Source organism: Oryzias melastigma, linkage group LG9 (assembly GCF_002922805.2).
Source record: "Oryzias melastigma strain HK-1 linkage group LG9, ASM292280v2, whole genome shotgun sequence".
NCBI lineage: Eukaryota > Metazoa > Chordata > Actinopteri > Beloniformes > Adrianichthyidae > Oryzias > Oryzias melastigma.
Window position 1 is genome coordinate 23,051,804 of NC_050520.1, and position 10,082 is coordinate 23,061,885.

A 10,082-nucleotide genomic window follows, 5' to 3' on the forward strand; every position below is an offset into this window, starting at 1 on the left:
GAATTTATTAAAAATTTGTATTTGTAAATTGAAAAATGACTTAAACTACTTTAATAAAAAAACATCCAATGGTATTTTCCAAAGAACTAGCATCTATTCTCATTTTTTTAAACATAATTTCTGCCCAAAACAATTTACACCAATAAAAAAACATGATCTAATGAATTATTTCAACAAACTTTATTTATACAGATACATTGTATTATAATATACATTACACAGGTTGTGTTTTCAAGCTGAAGGCTTGCTGAAATGTAACATAATGAAAGAATAAATACAATTGTAAATACAAGTGATTTAAACTGTACAATTTCTTTCTGTTAGTGATCGGTCATTTTGCAAATTCTTCTGAAATACTGACAAAGCAAATAACAGCAATTAAAATAATTAAGATCTAGAAATAAAAACATGTATTTCTGCACAACTGTGGTATAGCATGTTACGCTATGTTGAGTATAAATCAACAAAAAAAGGAGGGAAAAGAAGAAAATGTAATAAAGCTTTGGAATCAGTTTGTTACACTTGAGCAGCCTCTTCATCCTCATCATCCTTTACCTGAACAAAAAGAATACAAAATAGGTCTTACTTATATTCATAGCTTTTATTAGTACTTTCTAGATTAGCTTTTATTTGATGTAAAAGCAATTGAGACTTATAAAACCTGTAATAAAAATATATTTTTAAAAGCTTTTAAGTCTAAGTAACACCATGACAGACATAAAAAACACCACAGGTTTTAGTATAAATAACTAATAAACTATGACTATAAATAATAACTTGGTTATGTATTTTAAATCTTACATTTTAAAACAAAAAATTTAATTTAAAAAAATCGCAAATAAAAATCTTATTGGTAAAGTTAAATCATTAATGTTTAATAGCTATAAAGGAAAGCAAAAGCTTGATGTAGTAGGTAAAAGTTTGAACAATATTCAAGGATTGGCAAAAAAAATAGACAAAGAAAAAAAAAGGACAAACCTGTTCCACCGATTCAACCTCAGGTACGTAAAACTGGAGCATATTTTGGATGCCGTTCTTCAGCGTAACTATAGAACTGGGACAACTGGTACATGAGCCTTGCAACTTCAGCTTAACTACTCCATCCTCAAATCCTCTGTAGACGACATCGCCGCCGTCTTCCTGCACCGTTGGCCTGCAGAGGAAGAACACCCACGAGTTGACATAGAAATGGGTCGAACTGCAGTCACTTTTCAAGTGATCTCACCTTATTCGAGTGTCCAGAAGCTCTTTGATCATAGCAACCACTTCGTCATCCTCATCGGATGGTGCTGTAAAGATAAATTTCTTGAAAAGACAAGTTTATGGTTTACACCTCAGGGTAGATTAATACTCACCTGTGTCTGCGCTGGGCTTGCTGTCCTCATTGACGACTGGAAGTCCAGAAGTAAAGAAGTCCATGATGGCAGCAAATACATCTGGCTTTATTACTTTCCATTCCATATTTGCGTCAGACTAGAGGAGAGAGTAAAATCTGGTTAGTCAAGATAATGCAGATATTTGACTTATATTGATGCAATATTTTACCTTTGTGATGGTAATGAAATCTGGGCCCAGGAAAACACTTTTAACTCCATCAATCCTAAAGAGCTGCCTGCAAACACAAAAACAGACCAAAACTGAATAGACCCAGAAGTTATACAAATAACTAACATAAGTAAGCAAAATAATCTATATTATATATTATCCCAACCAAACAACTCTTAAGGCTTTTCAGCACAAATGTGAGAATATCATCAAAACAATCTGATGGCAAAATAGAAGAAACTATAAATATGAAATAAAAAGTATATTCCCTTGAAAAAGAACAAAAACAACAGGATTTTTAAAAAGCAAGTTCAGTTCATTTTTTAGGACTCCAGTCCATTGATGTGGGAATTATATGTGATATCACGTAATACAGACAAGTAGTAAGCTTTCTTAAATTGTTTAAAAAATAAACTAAAATAGAATTAAATGTAAAAACAAAATCATGTACATCAGTGTTTATTGAGTCCTATACCTGGCTAAAGGGGAGCAGTATGCTTCACGAGGGCCTGCAAAATTCATAGTTCCTTCTTCAAGAACTATACGGCCAGGCAGAAACTTCAGGCTGTTTGGATTAGGCGTGTCCTGCGTCTGCACAAACATTGTTCGTCCTGAATATAGACGAAACAAGAAGATCCACAATGTGACAACAGTAGTAAGCAGGTGATAGAGATAAGTCTTGTTATTGTACTCCACCTTCAGACGCAGGTTCTCCTCAAGACAAAATAGACTAACTAAAATTGGTTTCAAATTTATTGAGACTAAACCCAAATTTTACACATCTAGATTGCACATGCACAGTTCTGTATTTGGACACCTTATCAAAACATGCTGCAATCACCTCCATCTCATAGTACAAGTGTTTAACAAGCAGTGCAAATACAAGACGATGGAATAAGAATACAAACCAGGAATAACCCAAATGGGGTTTTGTGGCATTCTGTTTGAGACTCGTGTTGCTTGTGAGGGAAATCCAGAGGTTGGACAGCCTCTGCTAGCAAGCCTAAAATTGTGGGAGAAAAAAAATAAAAATAAAATACCATAATGACGAACTATCAAACAAACGTTTATATTAACTCACTCTCAACAATACAGCAGGATAAATTTAGTTAATATCTCAATATTACTTTAATTTGGTTCAACGCAAAGCTAACCAACTGGAGCAGAGTTAAAGCATCAGAATTCTTTAGCAGACATTACATAAATTGATCAATTTGTTGATCACTTAAATAAAAACGGTACAATAAATATAAATGCCACACAATGGGAAAAATACATGTTATAGTTGCAATGATTTTGCAATACTCCATTTAGTTTGGTTAAAAAAAATGTACAAAGGGGGAAAAATAAAAGCTAATATATATTTTTACCAAGGCACTTTGATATGTCCTAATTCACAAAATAATAATTACATTGATTTAATCATATTGAGGTTGTGATTAAATCACTTCATATTTAAAAAGATACACTAAAAAGTATGACTTTTTTTGTAACCGTGTGCACAAAAAAACACAGTTAAGAGATTTATAAACAATCGAAATCTACTTAGTGTTAAAATGTAACCAACATAAATTATAATTCTAAAATCGTTGTTTGTTTTCTATGTGCATTTAATTGATTTTATGAACAATACCTGAGACAATTCATCTAAAAAAAGAGTTGTAACTATGTCTAAAATGTATGCATTATGCGTTACCTGTAATAATGCCCCCTCCCCCAACTTTATTGACAAACAATGCACATACAGAATATACACTGACACTCCACACTACGTGCAAATTACATTTTCTTTTTATTTGACAGAAAAATAAACCAAATAACTCATTAAACCTGTAAGAATGTTTTGTCAGACTCATGAACAGTTCATTTGTCATGTAAGTGACCCAGTAAATTTATCCACTTTCATGTTCCTTGCATTCATAGACAGATTTATACAATTATTATGAGAAAGACACATAAAAACAGAAACCAAAATTCAGAACACTCACGGTCTTAAAAGTCTCGCTGAAACACCGAGCAACCTTCCAAACTGTGCGAACGTCGCCATGATTGTTATGGTTTCCTGAACAGGACGGAAGTGTAGATTGCACAAGCGGAAATGACGTACTATTGTGTCCGTTTGGTAAAGTGTTCCCCTCCGAGGACCCAGGAATAACTAACGCTAAAGTTGGTTTTTGTAGAGCTCCGCGATATAAGTCAACCAACAAAATAAAATGCCTTCAGGTAAAAACTTTAGGAGGAGAAAGGAGTCATCAGATGATGAAGAGGAAGATGAGACGACTGAAGAAGTCAGGTGAGACAGCTAACGCAAACAAGGGCGCAAGCCTATGCTACTGTGGTAGCTAGCTACTGACGTCTTGCATAAAGTTTTTTCTTTGTTCAAACTACAATTCTATTTTACGATTTTTATTTCAGACTTTGAATTTAATTTGTGTTTCTGTATGTTTTGCAAAGATCAAAGCTAGAGGAAACTAAAGAAATCCAAAGTTTAAGGAAACGCCAAAGCGGTGTCAGGTAATGTGACGCTTGTTGAGTAAATATTTATTCAGTCACTGCTGTTTTTAAAATAAAAATAATATATATATATAAAAACCCGGGTGTACGCCATTAAAAAACAAACAAAAAGAAAAACGTGTTTTCTTATTTTTAGTCTGACAGCATTACTCGTTGGAGAAAAACTCCCACCAGAAGCTGAAATTGACGTATGTATTACAGTTGTAGTACCATGCACTGTATGTGTGAGTCATGAGCTGCAACAAGACTTACATTACACCCCCCCCCCACCCCCATTTTTTTTTCCAATTTTAACAGAATGACCCGTTTAAGCTCAAGACAGGAGGAGTGGTGGACATGAAAAAGGTGAAGGATAGAAATAGAGACATGTAAGTAAATTCGACTCCTATCTTTTTATTTATTTTATGAATCATACATTTAATAAAATAATAAACAATAAAAAGACACGGCTTACTATTTGCTATAACTTATTGTTTTTGTTTGTTTTCAGGACAGAAGATGAGACGGAATTGAATCTGGGCACATCCTTCTCAGCTGAAACTAACAGAAGAGATGAAGATGCCGACATGTAAGAACAATCACAGCACAAATATTCTTTAAAATTAACCATCTGCACCTTTAAGAAAACACTTCCAGATACATTTGAGATATTTTGCAACCTGAGCCTGTTAGGCTTTGAGTCCACGTATGTGATGTCTTATTATCAGCAGTTTGACTTCGGCGCATTACATATTGGGCAATGGGCATACAGCTGTATACGATGCTTAAAAACTCTCTCCTTATGAATTTATTCCCAAAGGATGAAGTATATAGAGACAGAGTTAAAAAAGAAAAAAGGATTGGTGGAAACCGAAGAACAAAAAGTCAAAGTAAAAAATCCTGAGGACCACCTCTACGAACTTCCCGAGAACATCCGAGTCAATTCTGCCAAGAAGACAGAGGAGATGTTGTCCAATCAGATGCTGAGTGGGATCCCAGAAGTTGACCTTGGCATCGAGTATGTTCAGAAAGCTGCTAAAATGATCCTCGCTTTCACTGTGCGTAACCCATTTGTTTTTGACTTTCCAGTGCGAAGATAAAGAATATTATCCAGACAGAGGAGGCAAAAGCAAAACTAATCGCTGAGCAAAGGAACAAGAAAAAAGACAATGGCACATCGTTTGTGCCCACTAACATTGCAGTGAATTACGTTCAACATAACCGCTGTAAGTTCTGGGAACTTTTGAGTTTTAACTTGGAAAAATATTGACTCCTGAGAGTAACCTGAAGGAAACTGCTTAATAAATGTGTTATTTGCATTTTCTCAGTCTATCATGAAGATTCAAACGCAGCACAAAGGCATCACAGACACAAAGAACCAGAGCCCAAACCAAGACCGCTGCGTGTGGGTGATACAGAGAAACCAGGCCCAGACGGTATGTCACTTTAGTTTGTTTGATTGTGTAATCACTTTAAGGTCATGCAGTAAAAAATGTTTTTAAGAAATGATCATTAAATTTATTTTAAACCAACTTTAAATAAGAACATTTACAAGTAATCTCCTGTCTCCTTTGTACTGTCATTTATTAAAACTATAATTTCTTTAAATCTGTGTGAGAAATGAAAGCCTAAAAGTTGTACAGATTAGCTAAAACTCAACATGGTGAATGACTTGGTTTATGTTTGCCTACAGCTCCATCCCCACCCAACTACCGCAAACGGCCGAACAACGAGAAGGCCACAGATGACTACCACTATGAAAAGTTCAAGAAGATGAATCGAAGATATTGAAAAATAAGAAGACAGTTTTTTATCCCGAGTCCAACAATTGTTCTCAGTCTTGGTTATGTAGACCCATCAGTGGAATAACTTCATCTTAAATGTTGTAACATACATTATATAATAGCTATAGATGCAAATTTTGCTTCTTGGATACAAATGTCACAAGTAAGGAAATATTAGAAAGTTACCCTCTGTACAAGATTTTTGAAATATCAAAAGTAGAAGGATTTTCTGTGTTTAATAGTTTAGATAATTCACATTTATTGCAGCTTCTTCAGATTTAGATCTTGGTCAGTAAGCACCTTCCTTTGTGTTTGCAGATTTAAATCAACATCAATGCTAAAACACATAAATTCACATTGAAACCAAATCTTTTTTGCAACATTTTTGAATGTCAACAGGATAATTGGTTTAGATGAAATTTTAAACCCTCAAAACAAGTCAACTTTACTTTAACATGCTGAAAGACTGAACAATTTCCTCAAATGAATTTAGATGTACATAACTTATGTTTCTTTAATTTTTTTTGAAAAGATAAAACCATTATTGATGTGTTCTTTTATTTTGGGCATAATTTTTAAAATGAAAATAGCAAAAAATGTTAGACATTTCTGTATCCCTGTCATCATTTTTTTAGGTTTGCTTCTTAAGTGTAAATATTTAAGTCAAACAGTATGCAATGTTCAAATATTAAAGTTATTTTTTATTATTGTGAAGAATTGCTAATGTGGATTGACTTTTTATGGCTACTATTCTATAAAATAACCACTTTAAGCTGTACATGGAAAATAAACTGAATTTTTTAATCCAATTTCACATAAGATTAACGTAATGTCACAACAAAAGGTTTAATGAAACAAAAACTAAAAAAAAAAAAATGCTGGTTTTACAGAACAAGAGTTCTGTCCACGTCCAAAGTCCTCAGTCATGGTTTCACTATGGAGGCAGCCCCGAGTTCGCTGAGGTTTTGTGCGTTTGTCTCCTGCGACAGAGGTCCCTCGGGTTCCTCTTGATCGCCGTGCGTGGAGCTGCAGCTGCTGTTTGGGGAGGCCCAGCTGTCTCGCCAGCGGTAGGCCTCGCACAGAGGCAGATCAGTGCTGTCCCACTGACTGCAGCTTTGCAGAGCAGAACCCAGTAGGGAGGGTCAAAGAATCAGCGCAGCGCAGAGAAAGAGGAGCAGACAAGAGCGACAGGTCAGAATTAACAAACTCCCACACGTAGAAGAGCACATGAAAGCACACGTTGCACAGAAGCACAGAGGTTATGAAGAGGCACTGAAACAACACATAAAATGGCTTTGATTTTGGCTCGGAGGTAAAACTGAACTGATTTAGGTCCAGCGAAAAGCGTAGAATTAGTTGCTGAGAAAGCAGAGTGAGTGCAGCGAGGAAGGCAGATCCACACCCAACACGCTCCAACCACAGCGGAGGCTTTGCTAACAGTTTCTCAAAGAAAACAAGACAAAATTCACTGCTGTTCACTCTGTCTCTACTGTATTTTATTTAACCTTTTTCTACCGCAGCAGCTAACAGAAATGTACAACTGCACTGAATGCTTACACCATTACAGTTATTCAGAGGGAACCAGCAAAGTGTTTTAAAACACATAAATACATGATTAGAACTCAAACTAGATTTAGATTTCATATAAAATAAATAGCAGTAATAATATGATGTATAATTTTACAATAGATCTCTGTAATCTGGTCAATATTATCAATATTCTCTGTAGAATAGTTGTTTAGTATATTGGATAATAGGGTCCAGCCTCTGCACTGATGCTTTATGGTTATTTTAAGACACTAATCTCTAAAAATAAATGATTTTTTTTTAATGCATCACATCTTAAAAACTGATCTCTTATCAAACGAGTATTTCTCCCCAAAAACATTTCAAATACAACAGTGCTGAATGATTGAAGGCACGTTTGTTAAAGCTAGAAATGCTGGCTGGTAAGTTGTACTCCCATTTAAAGGTCTTTAAATGATTACAACAGTCAGAATGGTAACAGCATCAATGCTTTGTGAGATGAGATCCACCACAATCCTCCCCAGAAATGATTTAAGTGGATGGAAAATTCAAAATATGTGACTAGAGATGATCCAGTTTGCATGTGAAAGCTAAAGCCTTCCTCGTGCTCAGCGGTGAATGGTGAAAAGTGGGACGCTACAGTGCTGGGCATGGAACAAGAGGGGTGGTGGAGCGGGGACAAGTACGAGCCTACTTATACCTGGAGGAGTAATATTCTTCCTCTAGCTCGTACAGATCGACAGCGATCTCATCCCGCAGCGACATCAGCTTTTTGTCGCACTCCTCCTGCAGCGTGCGCAGCTGCTGGTTCTGGAGGCTGATGGCGTCGTTCACCGAGGGGAAGTCGTTCAGGATCAGAAACTGCTTCAGATCCGACACCAGTTTCATGAGAGACTCGCCGGCGCGAACCTGACGCAGAAACACAGAAGAACAAAATGTGCTTTCAAATAAAAGACTCATCCTCCAAGGTAAAGCAGCTTAAAAAAGAAAAATTTTGATTCCTACGACAGAGTATTAGGGCCGCCATAAAAATACATAAATAAATGAGAATAAAGTCATAAAAGTAAGAGAAAAAAGGTCAAAATTTTATGGTGCAACCATTTCTTCCTCCATGAAAGACACAATTTCTCCCAAAATCTGTGACATTTTCTTCTTAAGGGGCAGTTTCCAGCAAATTTGTTTTAACGTCCTTATAAAAATGCAATATTAACTCACTAAAAAACTTCATATTTTCTTATTTGTGAAACTTCTGCTAAAGTAAACGCTTACAAAGCATTTTATGTCTCTCATACTGGAACACAATATTGGTTCTTTGTCATTGTTGTTAGTAAACAGTTTTTTACCTTGTAAATTTAGGGGTTTAATCGTGTAATTTTTCAACTTATAACTTTAATCTTTACAAAAGAATGACTTTTTTCTCAACTGATTTTATTATCATCAATTGCTGACTTTTTTCCTCACGCGTTTTATTTTATGGTGGCCCTAGTATGCTTCTTCATTTTTATCATAAAAAATCTTAAAGATTGAGCTAATTTTACTAGGCAAAAAGCCATATTTTGGGAGTTTAAATATACACAAATATTTATCTGTGACATGCTGTAATTAGTAGCAAAAATATAATCATTTGTTTGACCACATGCTCTAAAATCCAGGGTGTCCATACATTGCTTATTGTGTTTTTTAGTACCCTATAGATCTGAGCCACTTTATTTGTTCCTAATGAGTTTTTAAAATAATAATAATAATAATAATAAAAAAACACAAAGTGATGTGATTTCTTGTAGTTCAGCTATGCTGTCACGCTGTTAAATAGTTGTTTCCATTGTATTGTACTCATAAGTCAATTCTGTTAGGGTTTAATGAAGAGATGATGTATTTTCTGGTGTTTTAGTCGAGCTGTCAGACTCTTACGATGTTGGCTGCTCGGACGTGCATCTCGTAGTGGTCCTGCTCTGCTTGAGTTGGGCGGGACACCTGCGTCTCCTCCTCGATCTGTACAAATAAGTTAAGTAAAAGATTAAATTAGAACTCAAAACAGTAAAGGACATTGTTCTTCAAAGAAAAAAAAACACCACACCACCTTTGCTGTTTTTATGATCTCCGTGAAGTTATCCATGATGGACTTGATGTCATCTTTGAGCCTCTTGTTGTAGTTCTGCAGCAAAGTCTCTTTGCTCTGAGGGAGCACTCTTTGCGTCGCCATGACGCCCAGAATAAGAAGCAAGCAGACCACTAAACCTGTTCAATAATAAGAAATACAATCGATGGTTGCACGAAACACGTCCATGAGATCAGTTAGCGTGAAAAGACACGTTCCTTCAAAGCGATATAATAGTAATAACGTCGAATTCCCGACACTTTTGTATCTATATTGCCTAAGTATGGCGTTTTAGATAAGTTTCGTCTATTGTAGTACTTACCTGGAGTCACATGGGCGATAATATTTAGGTAAATCAAGAAATTAGCACCAACTCAAACTGCTACAGTTCTTCTTCTATGTTTGCACCACCAAGTGTTCGATTCCGATCAACGGCGCATTACCGCCACCCAGTGGTGATATTTATACGGTTCCGGGTCTTTTGCTACCAACGATATTGTCATGGTGCGTAAAATCTACTAAAAGTTAGCGTGGCAAGACATTAAGTAGCTCAGGTGCAGTGTCCAGTTGGACAATTTAGGAGCTGGTTGACACATTGAGATATATTGCAGCCAGCACAAAAGGTTGTTTTGACC

At 35.6% G+C, this 10,082-nt stretch overlaps 3 protein-coding genes across 3 annotated transcripts; 1 reads left to right on the forward strand and 2 right to left on the reverse strand.

Moving 5' to 3' along the window:
• Nucleotides 1-165: 165 nt before the first annotated feature.
• On the reverse strand, nt 166-3,663 carry nfu1 (NFU1 iron-sulfur cluster scaffold homolog (S. cerevisiae)). Its single transcript, XM_024274571.1, has 8 exons — nt 3,534-3,663; nt 2,454-2,548; nt 2,021-2,156; nt 1,546-1,612; nt 1,356-1,473; nt 1,226-1,289; nt 979-1,153; nt 166-555 (listed from the first exon to the last, which is right to left on the reverse strand). The coding sequence occupies exons 1-8, from the start codon at nt 3,590-3,592 to the stop codon at nt 517-519; spliced, it is 753 nt and encodes a 250-aa protein (XP_024130339.1). The 5' UTR covers nt 3,593-3,663; the 3' UTR covers nt 166-516.
• Nucleotides 3,664-3,694: 31 nt separating this feature from the next.
• On the forward strand, nt 3,695-6,536 carry lg9h9orf78 (linkage group 9 C9orf78 homolog). Its single transcript, XM_024274570.2, has 9 exons — nt 3,695-3,838; nt 4,000-4,059; nt 4,196-4,247; nt 4,357-4,427; nt 4,550-4,627; nt 4,859-5,056; nt 5,128-5,264; nt 5,367-5,474; nt 5,732-6,536. Exons 1-9 carry the CDS (start codon nt 3,759-3,761, stop codon nt 5,827-5,829), a joined length of 882 nt encoding a protein of 293 aa, XP_024130338.1. The 5' UTR covers nt 3,695-3,758; the 3' UTR covers nt 5,830-6,536.
• On the reverse strand, nt 6,057-10,032 carry med22 (mediator complex subunit 22). The gene is made up of 5 exons (XM_024274572.2): nt 9,770-10,032; nt 9,430-9,587; nt 9,261-9,341; nt 8,050-8,258; nt 6,057-6,935 (listed from the first exon to the last, which is right to left on the reverse strand). Exons 2-5 carry the CDS (start codon nt 9,550-9,552, stop codon nt 6,746-6,748), a joined length of 603 nt encoding a protein of 200 aa, XP_024130340.1. The 5' UTR covers nt 9,553-9,587; nt 9,770-10,032; the 3' UTR covers nt 6,057-6,745.
• Between the last annotated feature and the right edge of the window lie 50 nt (nt 10,033-10,082).

Bases quoted from the DNA above. Each gene is read 5' to 3' on its own strand.
- lg9h9orf78 (XM_024274570.2), top strand. From the start codon at position 3,759: ATGCCTTCAGGTAAAAACTTTAGGAGGAGAAAGGAGTCATCAGATGAT. The intron at 5,057-5,127 runs GTATGTTCAGAA...TTGACTTTCCAG, and splicing joins GAAGTTGACCTTGGCATCGA to TGCGAAGATAAAGAATATTA. The intron at 5,475-5,731 runs GTATGTCACTTT...GTTTGCCTACAG, and splicing joins AGAGAAACCAGGCCCAGACG to CTCCATCCCCACCCAACTAC.
- nfu1 (XM_024274571.1), bottom strand. From the start codon at position 3,592: ATGGCGACGTTCGCACAGTTTGGAAGGTTGCTCGGTGTTTCAGCGAGA. The intron at 1,613-2,020 runs GTATAGGACTCA...TTGTGTTTGCAG, and splicing joins TACTGCTCCCCTTTAGCCAG to GCAGCTCTTTAGGATTGATG. The intron at 1,154-1,225 runs GTGAGATCACTT...CTTCCTCTGCAG, and splicing joins CTTCTGGACACTCGAATAAG to GCCAACGGTGCAGGAAGACG.
- med22 (XM_024274572.2), bottom strand. From the start codon at position 9,552: ATGGCGACGCAAAGAGTGCTCCCTCAGAGCAAAGAGACTTTGCTGCAG. The intron at 8,259-9,260 runs GTAAGAGTCTGA...TTTCTGCGTCAG, and splicing joins ACGTCCGAGCAGCCAACATC to GTTCGCGCCGGCGAGTCTCT. The intron at 6,936-8,049 runs GTATAAGTAGGC...TGCTCTGCAAAG, and splicing joins GAAGAATATTACTCCTCCAG to CTGCAGTCAGTGGGACAGCA.